The sequence below is a fragment of the Stenella coeruleoalba genome, assembly GCF_951394435.1.
Source record: "Stenella coeruleoalba genome assembly, chromosome: 19".
Lineage (NCBI taxonomy): Eukaryota > Metazoa > Chordata > Mammalia > Artiodactyla > Delphinidae > Stenella > Stenella coeruleoalba.
In genome coordinates this window covers 14,865,284-14,883,039 of record NC_137165.1, presented here as the reverse complement: position 1 = coordinate 14,883,039, position 17,756 = coordinate 14,865,284, and the positions used below count along the sequence as shown (strand labels likewise).

General features: G+C 38.6%; 1 protein-coding gene across 1 annotated transcript in view; it reads left to right on the top strand.

The window, feature by feature from the left end:
* Positions 1-1,341: 1,341 nt before the first annotated feature.
* CPD (carboxypeptidase D) overlaps positions 1,342-17,756 on the top strand; it is a 68,026-nt gene continuing 51,611 nt past the window's right edge. The window contains exons 1-2 of the mRNA XM_079904430.1: positions 1,342-2,170; positions 7,753-8,000. Coding sequence (XP_079760556.1) covers positions 1,437-2,170; positions 7,753-8,000 — 982 coding nt within the window. The 5' untranslated portion in view covers positions 1,342-1,436. The remainder of the gene's footprint in view (positions 2,171-7,752; positions 8,001-17,756) is intronic.

Here is a 17,756-nt window from a genome sequence, read left to right as displayed (position 1 = left end):
ATTTGCTCTCAAGCCTTCGGCGCTTGCTCTTCCTTCTGTCCAGAATACCTCCCTTCCTCCCCTAGTTTCTCTCTTTCTCCCTTACTCCTCCTTGGGTTGAATGAGGTTTCCCTCACCTGGGCCCCCATATCCATATTGTACCACTTACCACAAACTGTATCCAACCTCTAACTGAGCAGAGTGAATTGCTTACCAGCACGTAGCTCTAGCACACAATAGTTGCTCAGTAAAAATCTGATAAATGAATGAACCCTTTACTATTCATATTAGGGTTCAATCATAGTTCAAGGAAGGAGACTTGAATCGCTTGGCTCTGAAAGAAGGAACCAGAACAGTTATTGCAATTATGTTCTTTGTTGGGTAGAATTTCACACTTGATAAAAGGATTGTGAGGTTTTGTGTTTCTTCAAGCTAAAGTGATTTAAGCCTACTTTGAAGACCAGTTTAAAGGCCTCTTCTCCAGATGATAAAACAGGGTACTTGTCAGTTTTGAGCGTTCCGGAATTATTCTCACCAAGCAAGTGTCTCCAGAAATGTCATACCTGCTGCTTTTAAAATGTTATTCTAAGGCCACAGTTAAACAAGTATCTCGCTCAGGAGAGGTGTGAGAGGTGGGCAAGTGAATCATGAAATGAAATCTGCCTACAGGGCTGAGAATAGCACACACAGGAACCAATGGCAGTGAAATAAACTGGGGTAACACCAAGGAAATATATCCATTAACACAAAGGGAGCCTACTACATAGCAGATTTCCACTGTACATAAAGGAGACACCTTCTTTCAACAGAGACTAAAAACTGAAATGAGGTAGTGAGCCCTCTGCCACTCCAAGTGTCCCAGTCTCTTCAACCGCTGCCGAGGCGCTGGGCGACAGACTCCGATGGAAGGGGTGCAAGGTGCAAAGGGCTGAGGCGTCTTTTAGCTCTTCCAAGGTAGATTCTTTAGAACCTTTGGGTTTTTTCGAGTCCTTTGAGTCTTTCTAACCTTTTGATTCTTTCAATTCTCGGTTCTAAGCGTTAAAGCGCCGCTAGGAAAAGCTGCAACAAAGATGGGAAGGAAGCTAGTGAGAGTACTCAGAGAAAAAGGGGTGAGAATTTAAGGGGTAAGCCAGAAAGAAGAGACTGAGGGAGTAAAGGAGAAGCGGAGCAAACGCAGAAGGGAAACGGGGAGGAGGGAAAGAGAGCGACAGGAACCTAGACCGATGAAGAGAGTGACCAAACTCTTCCCCGAGAGAAGGAAGGCACGCCCAGAGGGAATCGGCAGCTTTAAGGACAGCCCCGCCCCTCGGCGTGACGCCGCAGCAGGGCCGGCCACGATTGGCTGCGGCCTGGAGGGCGGGATGGGGTTGCTAGGAGCGGAGGGGATCCGGCTGGCCAAGGCCTCCCGGAGCGCGGAGCCGAGGGAACGGGGTCCGGGTTTGCAGCGCTGCTGGAAGATGGCGAGAGGCTGGGACGCGCGGCCGCCCTGGCGGCCAGGGCGCGTCTCGCTGCTGCTGTGTCTGCTGTTGCTGCTGCGGAGCCCGGCCCGGGCAGCGCACATCAAGAAGGCGGAGGCGACGACGACGACGACGAGCGCGGGCGCCGAGGCGGTCAAGGGCCAGTTCGACCGCTACTACCACGAAGAGGAGCTGGGCTTGGCGCTGAGGGAGGCGGCGGCCGCGGGGCCCCCGGGCCTGGCCCGCCTCTTCAGCATCGGCAGCTCGGTGGAGGGCCGGCCGCTGTGGGTGCTGCGCCTCACGGCGGGCCTGGGGCCGCCGCCTTCTGACGGCGATACGGGGCCCGACGCGGCGGGGCCGCTCCTGCCCGGCCGGCCGCAGGTGAAGCTGGTGGGCAACATGCACGGCGACGAGACCGTCTCGCGCCAGGTGCTCGTCTACCTGGCCCGCGAGCTGGCGGCTGGCTACCGCCGCGGGGACCTGCGCCTGGTCCGCCTGCTCAACACCACTGACGTGTACGTTCTGCCCAGCCTCAACCCCGACGGCTTCGAGCGCGCCCACGAGGGCGACTGCGGCTTCAGCGACAGCGGCCCTCCCGGGGCCAGCGGCCGCGACAACAGCCGTGGCCGCGACCTCAACCGCAGCTTCCCGGACCAGTTCAGCACCGGTGAGCCCCCGTCCCTGGACGACGTGCCCGAGGTGCGCGCCCTGATCGAGTGGATCCGCAGGAACAAGTGAGTGTCGTCCTCCCTCCACCGCCGCCTCCTCCCCCCCGCCCCCTCCCCATCCAAGTGAGCCTCCAGAGCAGAGGCTGGATCCGGCACTCAGCAAGCGCTCAAACGGTGCTCTCAGGCCTAAGGGACGGGGGTAGTGAGGGCGGAGAGCGACACCCCGTAACGGGGACAGGGCCCAGGCCGCTTAGCCTCCTGTCCGGCTAATTGTCCGAGAAGCGCTGCCTAGAGGCTGTCATTTATTCAAAGGATGCAGAGAGCGCTGTTTGGCCGGAGGGGAGACTCTTCTAGCATCCTGGCCCCTGTTCTCACAGGATGGTAGAATATGAGCGACGGAAGAGACATTAAGGATGACCTAGGTCAGCTCACTTATTTTATACATAAACTGACAAGATTGCGATTATCTTATAACTACAGGCACTGTGCTAAGCCCTTTCCGTGGACTGCATGATCTCAGTTTATGTTGGCCACAACCTGATGAGACAGACAGCATTAACATCCCTGTTCTGTAGCTGGGACTTCAACTCACGCATTTAGTCAGTGCTCTTAACGGGCATGGAGGGAGACTGTAGCCTAGAAGTGACAGATGACACTCCCGGGGTCGTCTTCTTGGTTATTTAACCGAAACTGATTCACTTCCAGTCTTTACCTCTGACTCAGCTGTGGAGCATATAGGTATGGCTGGCTGGAGAACTTGTACAGATCTGGAACCTTCATCTGTAAGCAGCTTCATTTTAGACTCTGAAGGGTTTCTGCTGCCACTTGTGCACATTATTAGTGGGCCAGGGCCAAATGGCTAATTGTCACACTTAATAGACACCTTAAGTGTTAGTAACCGCTCTGTGAGATTTAAAAACTTAAAGGAAGCACGAGGACCTGAAGAAATCGGTGTATAACAAGAAAATATTATAAATATATATATGGTGTGTTTATGTACCCAGTTAAACCTTACAGGAATTGTTCCTACTGGCAAAATGTGTGTGGGCTACAATAATATGGGTCATCTCTGTGGAGAAGGTAGAACTTGAACTGAGTCTTGAGAGATGGGTAGGATTTTCAGCAAAATGGTGGAGGAGAGGAATAAAGGAAGAAGGAACTTATTCCAGGTGGAATAATATCTGAAGTGACCATGCACCTCTTCCTTTTGTCAAGCATCGGCTTTGCCAGCATATCCCCATTTTTGTGTCTTCATAAGGCTTGTGAAGCAATTAATCTTTCCATACTGATTTGAAGAAGATATCTGAGTGACAGATAAGATACAAGCAATACTGAGCAAAGAAGTTTCCCTTTAGGACTTGGAATCATCTCTTCTACAAGGTTCAGCATATATAGCAGACCTTGAAAAATTCATGGCCATTATGACAATTCTAGATTCTTTTTATCTCCTACCTTTCACTTTACTCCTTCTGAGATCCCTTGTAGGTATTAATTTCACATGCTTTCCGGGAAGATTTTTCCTTTAAAGATAGTGGTGTCGGGACTTCCCTGGTGGCGCAGTGGTTAAGAATCTGCCTGCAAATGCAGGGGACACAGGTTGGAGCCCTGGTCTGGGAAGTCCCACATGTCGCAAAGCAACTAAGCCCACAAGCCACGACTGCTGAGCCTGTGTGCCACAACTTCTGAAGCACACGTGCCTAGAGCCCGGGCTCTGCCACAAGAGAAGCCACCGCAATGAGAAGCCCCGCTCACTGCAACGAAGAGTAGTCCCAGCTCGCCGCAACTAGAGAAAGCCCAAGTGTAACAATGAACACCCAATGCAGCCAAAAATAGATAAATAAATAAATAAATTTAAATAAAATAAAAAATAAAAAAATAAAGATAATGGTGTCAGGACCTCTGAACATTTACATAAGAAGTGTGACTTTAACATACAGCTTATTGTCAGAAGCTGTGATGGCCAGGGCCTTTCTGAGATGATATATCAAATTCACTGTTTGTATTGCTTGAAGGACACGTTTAAAAAGCCCCATCATGACCTTTGCAGGGATGTAAATTCTGTGAGTAGATTTTTCTATTCAGTATTACTTCTGCTGTGACCAGAAATAAAAATGAGCTTTGTCTTGGTGCAAGTTACCTTGAGACTATACTGAAAGCTTTAAATTTTAAATCTAGGACCAAAAATGTGCTCTTTGGATAACTCTTTCATATCACCAGTATTTAATGATTAAAGTTATGGTCTGGGCTGGCTATTCAATGATAGAAGCTTGTGAAGATTTTAAAAGCTCATCTGTGTCAGTTGGTATTACAAAGGAAGTGGCTCTATTTTGTGGCTATGGACTACCCTAATCATATCTGCCCTCTTTGCAAATGTAACTCTAATCAGAAGGGAAAGTATGTGAGTATATAGGGTGAAAAGTACATCCTTCCATCCTCAATCATAAATAACTCAAGATGCACATTATTTAATGATTAATCAGTAACAAGGGACATTGATATGTGAATAAAGTAAAAAAAACAAGCACATACACGATTTGAGATTGATTCCTAAATATATAGAGACAACTTTATGGATAGGAAATTCTAAAACCACAGACATCCGTCTGTACAGGGAAATTACCTTTTTCAATGTATTTCGTGAAATAAATCATTTGAATAATTTCTTGATATCCTATTCACCCAGCTGTATTAGAAATAGATTTTTGTTGTTGTTTTGGATATGTAACAATTTAACACTCATTTCCTCCTGCTTGGGAAAGTGGAGTTTATTTTCTTTGTTTCACTTTATACTTCATCCAATCCATGATTTTGTACTACTGATAATTGACTCATCTGCTCAAGAAAATATACAAGATTTTAACTCCATCATTAAAATAAAGATTTTATAGTTTACTTCACCCTCATATTTTTGGCACAGTTCTTTAATTAAATATACCTGCTTAGACTTTAATAGGAGATTAGCATATAAATGATTTTTTGGGTATGTTTGTGAAAAGCATTATCATATTGTTGGGGTAGGTGTATAGCTACAATTTCCTGAAACCTTTAGAATTTAGTTTATCAGACATCAAATTTTCTTAATTTTTTTAAAGTTATTTACAGGGTTATCTGGGGACCATAATAAAGTTAACTTGGAGATTGACTTTTTAATATCTACAGACTCTTGTTTATAATTTTTATGATATATTTACCAGTTACTTTAAATCTTACGCAAGGAATGATATATGATATTGAAGTCAAATGTGAGAAACACTTAAGAGAATTGATTTGATTGGAAACCATAAAATACCCTTCAAATAAAATTGGATCGATATACAAAGTTGGTTTGACAAAGACTAAAAGAAATAATCTTACAACCACTATAATAGATACCACTTTCTTTTGAAATCGCCCTTACCAGAGTGGCATTGGTGCTTTTAAAACTATGTGAGTAGAGTAAGGAAAATCTAATAATTTAATTTTATCACTCAAGTAGATTGCAAATATTTCATTGTTCTAAAAGTATTTGATTAGGCCATTTTAACAGTATTTCTGAGAAGTGTTACAAGAAATGTCAAAGTGAAAAACAGCATTTAATAGAGAATCTTGGAATTTAAAATTTTAATTGAACACGTATAAAGTAACATGCTTCACTTATTTAGAATATTCAGTTACCCTTTTTTTTTTTTTCCCACTAGACTATGAATGCCATGAGGGCATTTTTGTATTTGTTTCTTCACTAATATATTCCTTAGTGCCTATAGAACATTTGGCTTATAGTTGACACTCAAGAAAATTTGTTGCTCAGTTGATTGTCTGAACTGGGCCAGCCTTCTTGTAACTTTCCCAAAGTCAGTGTGGGGTGGTGGTGGGGAAGTACTTAAATTATTTTAGGCATAGAAACCAAAAAGTAAATTGTTAATAACTTGCTATGGAGGAGGGATGGGTAAATTGGAGTTAGAATAGATGCTTAGTTTTTGTTTCTGTAACATTGTAGAATTGGAACTGGTGAGTAGAATTATAGTCTGTAAGGCAGTGATTCCCTAAGCAGGATGCTAGAGGTCTCCAAAGGAATGAACATTTGCTGAGCAGGGGCTATAAAGCAGTCATTGTGCTGGAAGATAATTGTACATGTATTATCTTATTTAATTTTTGTAACAACCCTGGGAGGCAGGTAGCATTAATCCCCGTTTTACAGATGAGAGAGAAACTGGGGTTCAATGGATTTAGAGGCAGCAACTTCTCCTGATCATGTTACTAGTGAGTGACATGTCTGCAAAACCAAATGTTCTTACGCATATTTGCCTGGTTTTAAAGCCTGTGCTATTGCCACTATACCAAATGGCATTCCCCTCTGGTATCTAGAACTGTGCTAATTTTAATTATGTAAAACTAGTCTTCTTTCATAGTCTATTCTGGTGTTTAATCACTGTCTTTATCAGCTAAATTCTGTCTTCTGATGAATAGATTCTGTGTTACAAGTAATTTTCATTGTTTGACCTCCTCTGGGAGGTACTGATCATACCTAACCTTTCAAATTAAACATATCGTAGACTTAATTTTCTTTCAAACATATAGAAAGAAATGTTATAAATCAACCCCCTTTAGAATTACTGTAGGTCAGTTTATTTCAGCCACAAAAAGGCAGAAGCAAAAAATCTAATTTTGAGTGCAAAGAGAAAAGTGTTTAATCTCCACTCATAGTAATGGTTTGAACTGTTACCTGAGTGAAAAATGTATAAATAGGACTTTGGCATGTTTTTGCCTTTACCTTTTACCATAAAAGGCATTCTTCAGTGTTTCTATATCTATAAATTTGACCAAATTGTAAATGGATTCGCTTAAAAGTATCAATAAAAGTGCAAAAAGTTTAAAATGTTTCTTTTATAGAAGCAGCCTTGTCTCCATGTCAGTTTATTTTTTAATGGTCCAACCAGGAACCTTGCACCTAGAAAGAGAGCTGCTTTTACAGTGATGCAATGTTCTGTATTGTTTTTATCTGAAAGCAGCTCAGGTCTTTCCCCGCCCCTGAATTTTCTCAGCTATGGCTTCTCTCCTGAAAATGTGAATTTAGTGTACTGTGAAAATGGAATGAGGCAAAGCACATCCTGTTTTAAATTAGACTCCCTATCTTAAAAATTCTCTCTGGACAGTAATATAAAAAGCATGAAACTTATTAACCTAACTCGTATATTCAACAAATATTTATTTATGCCAGCCATGCTTTCTATGAAATTAACACAATATGAAGTACAAGAATTAGATTGAACTCTATGAAATTGTAATTTTTGTAGGTCAAGACGTGGTTGAATAGTGGCAAGTTCATATTGTTCAACTTAATACATGATTTTACAGTTCCCTGAATAAGACGTCTCCTGAAACATTAATTTACACTGTGTTATTCAGCTATTTTTTTCAGTGATGGGGAAATTATTTAAAGTTATTTGAAGTTAACTTGGACTGTAAAAACTGTTTGAAATTTATTGAGTTAATAGTACTTTCTTTCCATTTTCTTTTTTTTTTATTGTTGTTAGTCTAACAGCTGATAGAGTTGTCTTCTAGGTGTCAAGAGGAATATCTAAGTTCATTTATAAAAGATGTAGAATTTTAAAATACATGTTTTCTGTTCCCTTTAAAAAATGATATGTGATTTGGTTATGTTTTCAAAGGTTTGTGCTTTCTGGAAATCTGCATGGTGGCTCGGTGGTAGCAAGCTATCCTTTTGATGATTCTCCAGAACATAAGGCTACTGGAATATATAGCAAAACCTCAGATGATGAAGTATTTAAATACTTGGCAAAAGCCTATGCTTCAAACCACCCCATAATGAAAACTGGTGCCCCTCATTGTCCTGGAGATGAAGATGAGACTTTCAAAGATGGGATCACAAATGGTGCGCATTGGTATGATGTGGAAGGTATGTAAAGCCCTGAATATGCTGTATTTCCCCCTGTGTACATTTAGCATTCCTAAGTATACTCTGGTGGAAAGAGGAAATTTCGAGGAATTCTGATTTTTTTTTTTTTTTGGCCATGCTGCCCAGCATGTGGGATCTTAGTTCCCTGACCAGGGATCAAACCTGTGCCCCGTGCATTAGAAACGCAGAGTCTTAACCACTGGACCACTGGGGAAGTCTGAATTCTGATTTTTTTAATCTTTTGTTTTTTAATTTTGAAAATTTCAAACCCACAGTAAAATTGAAAGAAAACTACATGAACACCTGTATATCCTTCATTTAAATTCACCAACTGTTATCTTACCCCAAATGTTCCCCCTCCTAACCCCTCTCACGTGTATGCGCGCACACACACACACACACACACACACACTCTTTTGCCAAATGATCCAAAAGTAGGTTGCAGATTTTATGACACTTCACCTGTAAATACCTCCCAAGTATGTATTTCCTAAGTACAAGGACATTCTCTTGTATAACCCATGTACCATTATTGTAACTGAGAAATCAACAGTAATTCAGTACTATCATCGCACATGCTGTTCATAACTCAAAATTCCTCTATTATCCCCCAGATATCTCTTATAGCTCCTTTTCTTCCAGATCAGATGCAGTCAAGGTCCCAGCATTGCATTTGGCTCTTGTGTTTTTTTAGTTTCCCCCATCTAGAACAGTCATATCAACAGTCTCTTTTCTTAATGATGGTGAAACTTCTGAAGTGTCCAGGCCAGTTGTCCTACAGAACGTCCCATATTCTAGATTTGCTGCTTTCTTCCTGATAAGATTATCAGGTCAGAATTTCCAGCAAGATCATTATATCAGTCCCATCAGGAGGCACATAAAGTGAGGCTGCAAGTGGCCAAGTTGGGCAGCTTGGTTAATGTGATGACCACCACTTCTCTCCATTTTACATAAAGGCACATTTTCCCTTTGTATTTTAATATGTGGGATGATTGTGGAATGCTGTTTTTTAAAAATTGTGGTTGAAAAAAATATATCATAAAATTTGACATTTTTAACCTTTTTTTTTTTTTTTGCGGTACGCGGGCCTCTCACTGCTCTGGCCTCTCCCATTGCGGAGCACAGGCTCCAGACGCGCAGGCTCAGCAGCCATGGCTCACGGGCCTAGCCGCTCCGCGGCATGTGGGATCTTCCTGGACCGGGGCACCCGAACCCGCGTCCCCTGCATCGGCAGGCGGACTCTCAACCACTGTGCCACCAGGGAAGCCCTTAACCATTTTTAAATGTAGAATTAAGTGGTATTAATTATATTCACAATGTTGTACGTCTGTATCACTACCGTCTACTTACAAAACTTTAAAAATACCAGACAGAAACTCTGTAACCATTAAGCAAAAACTCCCTATTCCCCACTCATTTCCCACCGCCCCCACCCCACCCCACCCCCAGCCACTGGTAACTTCTAATCTCCTTTTTATCTCTGTGAATTTGCCTACTCTAGATATTTCATATAACTAGAGTTAATATATTTGTCCTTCTACATCTGGCTCATTTCACTTAGCATAACGTTTTCAGGGTCCATCCATTTTGCAGCATGTATCAGAACTTCATTTCTTTTTATGGCTGAGAAGTATTCCATTGTATGTATATACTACATTTCATTTATCCAGTCATCCGTTGTTTCCACCTTTTAGCTACTATGAATAATGCTGCTATGAATGTTGGTGTACAAGTATCTACTTGAGTCCTTGTTTTCAAATCTTTTCAAATACTCAGGAGTGGAATTGCTGGGTCATATGGTAATTCTGTATTTAGCTTTTAACACAGTGGCTGAACTACTTTACATATCCACCAGCAATTTCTCATGAAATGGTATGTTTATGTTAAAGTAAGCTTGAATTGTTTACCTTTTCTTTTAAATGTTACAAAAACAGCTATTGTTCTTTTTAAACTTTTGGTATCCTTTGAATAATGACTTTTTCATTTTTATGCCCAGGCTTAGACAATTTAATTAAGAGTAATCAGAAGGAACAAGTCACTCTATGGAAAAGTCATCAGTATAAACTTTTTTCTCTTCTTAGAATCTGCCCACGGTGAATGCCTTAGATTTCCCCTTACCTTGTTGTTGGCAGTTAGTCACATTATAAAGTATGTTACGACGTTTCTCTTCATGTGCCTTCATATAAATATTTGAATAACTCTTTGACTTCTTATGTCAAGCCAAGTGTACACAAATTGGGTGCTAAGTTTGAGGACTTGATACTTTCTAGAGTCTTCTTATTCCCGTATAGTTTCTACCAGTGTTTCTTATATATAACTAGTGATTTGAACTATTTAGAAAGGGCTTTGAAATATTTAGAAGCCAGACTTTCTGCCCGGAACAATTAGAAGTGGTTTGAAAACCATTAAAAAATTTTAAAGATAAAGGACGTACTTTAATGTTTAATCTCATTTCAATCTTTAGCAAATATATTTCTATTTTTTCTTTCTTTCTTTCTTTTTTTTTTTTTTTTTTTTTTTGTGGGATCTTAGTTCCCCGACCAGGGATTGAACTCACGCCGTCCGCAGTGAAAGCACAGAGTTTTAGCCACTGGATCACCAGGGAATTCCCTTTAGCAAGTATATATAATAAAACCTGATTTCATGAACTAGTGGTTTTGTGATGTAGTCAAGTTGCTTCATTATTTGAGATACTATTTAAAATAATGGACTAAAAAATAATTAAACTTTCATTTTTGGAGAAAGTTGTAAAAGGTTAGAAAGTAGTTTCTAATTGACAAATAATTAAGGAAGGTAAATATATGTTATACTATTTAAAAAGTAAGTGTGCTTCCTTCATAGTAAGATTACTTGGTTAAGCCAGGCAACGGGTTTTTCTGAGTCTTCAGACATCTAAAGGAGCTAAATTTTGCCGTTGCCATTATTATTGTTTTTATGAGCATCTACTTCTCTCCTGTTTCAGCTGGATGGTCAGGCATATTTTATTTCTACAATAGGTAGCTTATATCTTTTACTGCCTTAGCAATATTGAGCAGTTTCGGTAGTTTCTTTTGTGTGTGTGTTTTAATAGCTTTATCAAGGTATAATGGACATACAATAAACTGGACACATTTAAAGTGTACAATTTCATAAGTTTCAACATATATGTGCACCCATGAAACATAAGTATTAAGTTTCAGTAGTTTCAACAGGGTAAATTCATTGTTTGTCTTATACTGGACTGCGATAAGATGTTGTGAAACCTTGTGACTAGGCGTATATTCAGACCCGGATGTCCTGGAATAACTTAACTGACATTTATGTGATGTATTTAAAAATTCTAACTCAAAGAAGTTTAGAGCTGAAAATGAATATATTGATCTAGTCCAACCCTTCTGCTTTATAGGAAATCAAGGCCTTAGAGAAGAAATAACTGGTGCGGAATCATTTATTAACCTAGCAAATATTTACTGAGCACTTGCCACATCCCATACACTATATTAAGTGATGTGGTACAGTGTGAGCAAAACAGAAACAATTCCTGCTCTCGGGGATCAGATAGTGTATTAGTAATGGGGGATGTGAGGTAATTTTGCCCCCACCACCTTCACCTTCATTGCCAGGGTTGATTCAGCATATCTAGCTGCCTACGTGGGTGGCCTTGCTTCTCTCAACATGTCTCTCAAACCTCAGGATCCATCTGGGGAATGACTATCCTAATAAGGCCTGTGAACAGTCGTGCTCCTCTGCTAAAGCCTGTTACTGTGAGAGCCTAAGCTGAACTTATTCACGGGGCAGGCCTTCTTCTATTTTTTTTTTTTTTTTTTTTAACCACAGTGTGCTGATTCGTATGCCTTTTGTTTACCATTCTTTATTATTTTCTTTCTTCATGGTTTTGAAGACATTATAAAAATCATCTGATGGTTTAATATGTTTATTCCAAAGCAAACCTAATGAAACTGAATTATAGTTTCAGTCAACTTTTAAGAATTGCCCTCTTCCAACTTACAGAAATTTTTAAAAGGGCAAGTAACCACCTAGAAAGAGAAGAGAGCTATGAAATGTGACCAGATAACATATCTGTAACTAATTCAGGATTTTTGGTGCGACTTTAAACTCCTTTGATCATGTGGGCAGCCCTTCTCTGCGTAAAGTGGAGGTCAGACTGAGTAGCACTGATGTGCTCTTAAATACTGAGGTATGTTTGGCTTTAAGTAGATTGCTGACAGAAAGGAAAGAGCCTGGGGAAAATAATTACCAAACTGTTTTGAACAACATAAAAGGTTAGTTAGATTTGGTCCAAAAATGGACTGAAAAGCTTATTCTTGTGCAGCATTTTCTGTGTCATTAAATAGGGCATTATGTTGTAATTCTTATGACACCAGGAAATTGGAATCTCTATAAAATAAAAAAAAATCAAATGGATGGTACAGAACTGAAGAAATATAATATCTGGTATTAAGAAACAGACAAATCCATAAATACAGTAGGAGATTTTAAACATGCCTTTCTCAGTAATTGTTAGATCATGAAGACAAAAATATCAGTAAGGACACAGAGGATTTAAATAACATAAACCAATCTGACCTAATGAACATGTACAAAATACTGTCCTCATATCTAATTTTCCTGCAGAGTCTGTTTACTAATCCAAAGTGTATATGATAAGTGATTTACCATTGGTCACACTTAAGGTAGATGTGTCTAGTTCTATTAGTGCTTGTGTTAATTTTTGTTTTAAAAATTACATATTAAAAGCAAACTAGCAAACACACTAAAACTTAAAGCATTCTTATATCTTTGCTTGTTTCACATTTTAATTGGAGCAAGTCTAAACTTTTCACAGTCTGACTCAAGCCTACATTTCTAGTCTTCTCTCCTTCTTTTCACCTACCACTGAATGACTTGTCCTTCCTGCAAAATGTGAACCTTCACATACTAGGCTATTCTCTGTCTGAAATGCTTTTCTCCAGTTCAGCTGTAACCTTCTCTGAAAACTTCCCCTGTAGTAACTGTCACTCTTACCTTCCTAGAACATTTTGTTTAACATCAGTGTAATGCTTATCTACTTATGTCGTTAGTTTTTTGTGTCTCCTGCCAGAGTGTGAATTCTTTGATAAGGACAGTGTGGTGCTATGCATTTTGTAGTTATCTTTATACAAAATGTATTGGCAGGGAAAGGGTCCTACAGGAAGTGAGACTAGGGAGGTTTTTATGGTTATTTGGAGTAAGGTCTTTTTTTGGAGATATGGGATTTATCTAGAGGGATGCCATGGGAATGAAAAGGGAGTATGAGATATATAAGAAATTGTGCAAGAAAAGTTGCAGAACTGACCGTCAGTTAGATAGTAAAACAGAGTGTCAAGGCAAAGAAAGACTTAATTAAAGATATAACTTGGAGATTTTGAGCCTGGATAAGTAAGAATGATAATGGAAATGGGAAAAAACTAATTGGAAGGGGTGTGTTTGTGTGTGTGTGTTTTCTCTTTAGATGTGAGAGGAGTGAAAATTGGAGGTGAGGTGGTACTGGATGTACTAGTTATAAATACTTGATGTACAGTTGTGAGATAGGCTCTGGAACTTGGGAAAGAGGTCAAGGTTATAAAGAGATTTAGGCATTATGAGATATGTGGAAAGCATATGGCAGTGTGCCTGATTTTGAAAATTGAATTGATATTGTTTCCTAGCATCATTTAATTGCTTGGAGTAAGAAATTCAACTAGGGGGAAAAATATATATATATATGAACAGATGGGTGCTTTTTCATCTCCAAAGTGAATGTACTTCTGGCATTTTGTACTGGGATGTTTTCTTTAAGGAATGCCAACAGTTTAGATATTCTCAGCCTGTTGATATTTTAAGAATACTATTGATAATCAAATGTGCATTAATAAAGGGCTTTTGGTTTTATCTGATCTTGTACATTAAGGAGCTACTTGAATCTTTCTTCCTTTCTCTCTTTCTCTCTTTTATCTGAGTGCCAGCTCATTTAAAAGGAAAGCAAAAACTTAAAATGATACTCAAACGGAATTTTTTCTTCTGCTTGAGTCATAAGTTTGTTTGTTTTAGTAAACTGAAGTATAGCCTCATATAAAAATCTAACCTTTAGGAGCAGTGTGCTTGTATATTTTGTAATGTAATAGTATACTTTCATCAAGGTTGAGAACCAAACACTGTTTTAGGATATGGCCCCTAAATCTTCAGATCCAAAGTCTAAAAATTAGATGTGCTTTTTTTTTTTTTTTAAATACAGGTGGTAGAAAATAGGAAAGTACTTAAAAACAACAGCAACAACAAAAAAACCAGAGGAAAATACAGTTCAAAGACCTGCCTGAGAGAGAGTGTTGACCAAGTTAGACAAAACTGAAAACAGATACAGGACTGTGTAATGTAGTTTAACTTTGTAGAATCATATCATTAGCAAATGTATATTCAGTGGGAGTGGTGAAGGAAATAGATTTTCATAAGATAAGTTGTTCAGAATATGAAGACCAAGTTCAGTTAAGATTTGGTGAAAGCAAACTTGAATTTAAAGACCAGGAATATGGGAAAAATTCTTTCAAGGGCAATCTCTGTTTTTTCCATTCATTTAATGCAGATCTTCCACTTAAAATTTTTTATGACCATCATACTCATTAGCTTTTAAAAATATCTCAAGGAGTGCAAAATTATCATTTAATAACCCACTTATTTATAAATAAATTGTTCACAGAAGTCAAAGTTGTGAGAACTTTTCACTATCCCTTGAAGTAGTTTTTTTTTTTTTAAATTTTATTCCACCACATTCTTTTTTTTTTAACATCTTTATTGGAGTATAATTGCTTTACAATGGTGTGTTAGTTTCTGCTGTATGGTAAAGTGAATCAGCTATACATATACATATATCCCCATATCTCCTCCCTCTTGCGTCTCCTTCCCACCCTCCCTATCCCACCCCTCTAGGTGGTCACAGAGCACCGAGCTGATCTCCCTGTGCTATGCAGCTGCTTCTCACTAGCTATCTATTTTACATTTGGTAGTATATATATGTCCATGCCACTCTCTCACTTCATCCCAGCTTGAAGTAGTTTTATTAAAGAAATAACAGTAAGCTCCAAATTTAAATATAGAATAGAATTTGCCTATCTATATTCCTGCATGCTAAAATGCTTTTCCTAATGAAAAAAATACATTGCATTTTTTTTTTCTGTAAAAGGTTTATGGGGTTCTTGTGTCATACAGTTTGATACTTTATAGTTGGCCTACTGAGGCAAGTTAAAAAAAAAACTTGCTCTGTTCAAGTCTTAACATTGTAGCATTGGTTATATTTTTTTTCCATTGGCTTTCTGCATGAGGCATAAGAGTGAGTTGTTAGTGCACCATCTTTGAATGAATGGTTGAATTTATTTAAATACCCTCCACTTCCTTAAAGCTAGATCTCTCTAGTGAAAACAGTAATAGGGATTGGTTCCATGATAAAGATGAATTGAGTATCTTCAGGCATACGAAGATTAGTTGTGAGACACATGGATTGAAGGAGTTGAATGGGTATGAATAGATTCTTTGATCAGAAGATTTAGCCACCCATAACAATTAGTATTGATCACAATTTGTTGTAGTGCTGGACAGATTCCTAGTGATTACACTTTTAGTCTTATTCTTTAATATTGGTAAAGGAATGAAAACATCATAGCTTTCACAATACATTGCATTCAATATTTTCTGAGTATAGAAAAATTAGATTGGTAGGTAGGCGTAAAACCAAAATATATACCTTTCGTCTTTCTTTGCCAGTTTCCCTTGGGAGTAGAGGAAATAGTCTAAATCAGTGGTTTTCAAGCTGGGTGTGTATGGGGAGGAGGAAGAGACCAGTTAGTTTGGATAACTTTAAGGAAATAAATTTCCAGATCTTCCATGCCTGAGAAAGATACTGGCTGCTGAGGTTCAATCTCATATCCTCTTCTTCCACTTGACTGAAGATAGGCCTATTTTTTTCTATCCATCTGAATCACACTATGATATGTTAACTCAGGGTTTTACAAAGTGCACCAAAAACAAAAGGGACAATTTGGTGATTACTTTAATGGTATCATAAAAGCATCACTGAAACGTCTCATGAAAAGATATATTTTCAGTAATTATTACCTGTTAGGTTTATTATTTATTGAAATTGATAATAAAACTATGCCTTTATTGATAAATTGTATACCAGTAGTTATTGTCATACTTCAATCTATAAAGTTTTTTTTGATGTGGACCATTTTTAAAGTCTGTATTGAACTTGTTACAGCATTGATTCTGTTTTATGTTTTGGTTTTTTGGCCTCGGGGCATGTGAGATCTTAGTTAACTCCCCGACCAGGTATACCCCCTGCACTGGAAGGCGAAGTCTTAACCACTGGACTACCAGGGAAGTCCCAGTAATTCAATCTAGAAGACAAAAATTTAATAGGGCATTAATGTCATTGGAAATTAAGAGAAATTTAAATATGCATACATACATATTATAGATTGAAGTATTATAGGATGATCAATGAGGGACTTTCAAGCATAAAAGTATATCCCATTTGAAGCAGCAGCATAGCACAAGGAGATCGGCTTGGTGCTTTGCAATGACCTAGAGGGGTGGGATAGGGAGGATGGGAGGGAGGCTTAAGAGGGAGGGGATATGGGGACACGTGTATTCATATGGCTGATTCGCATTGTTGTGCTACAGAAACTAACACAGCATTGCAAAGCAATTATACTCCAATAAAGATCTATTAAAAAAAAAAGTATGTCCCATTTGAATAACAATCTGTGGAGCAAGTGGAATGGAAATAAAAGTTCAAGTTTCTTTTACAAAAGAAAGCTATAAAATTCCTCCTGTTGAAGAAGAGTGTTCATGCAAGTTTTAAAAGATGATTCTAGGAATCAAATCTCTGTAGTATTTTTATTTATTTGAATCCATCTAAAATAACAATGTAAAGGCTTTATTTAAAAAATAAAAATTTACATTATGCAAGAAATTACATTGTTACTATTTAAATTTAAAATCAAAACTTTTAGGTACCAACTTTAGAATGTGTGAAATGTTGCATAATTTTTCAAGATTATTTTCCTATGAATAAAAAAGTTTGAAGGTCATTGGTTTAGATAGCCCAGTAAGAGACTAATGGATTTTAGAGGCTTGATTATTTATGATTGTTAATGAGTAGGATAAATAGCAGATCCTTTATACTGTTAATAAAGTGCTATATTGCTTTGAGATATGCCTATGGTGAATGTTTCATTCCCAAAATTAAAATTTTCTTTGACTGGATAATGTTCTGAAATCAGACATTTTATCCTTTAGTCTATGTTGAGCCACATAACATGCCAGCTTAAAAAAATAAACTGAATCTGGTAGTAGCTGCAGCTGTCAGAAATGTCAGGCCTATCTGCAGATCAGTGTTCTCTGTGACAGTGAACTCTAGCTCTAGCTTTGCATAAGTAGGTTTTCTGTTAAGGAAAAAATCAAGACAACGGATCTGGACCAGCTACTTAGCTAAGATTACTTATACAGTCTTTGACATTTAGTATTGGAAAAATAATGTAAAGTTTAATACAGATGGCAAATAATGCCTATTTGTGGCATCTTGAAAAAAAATCTTAAATTATTCATAACTCAGTTAATATCCCATTTGTTTCCAGTTTTTTAGATGATTTTGAAAAGTTTTTTTTTTTTTTTTTTTTTTTTTTTTATGCGGTACGCGGGCCTCTCACTGTTGTGGCCTCTGCCGTTGCGGAGCACAGGCTCCGGACGCGCAGGCTCAGCGGC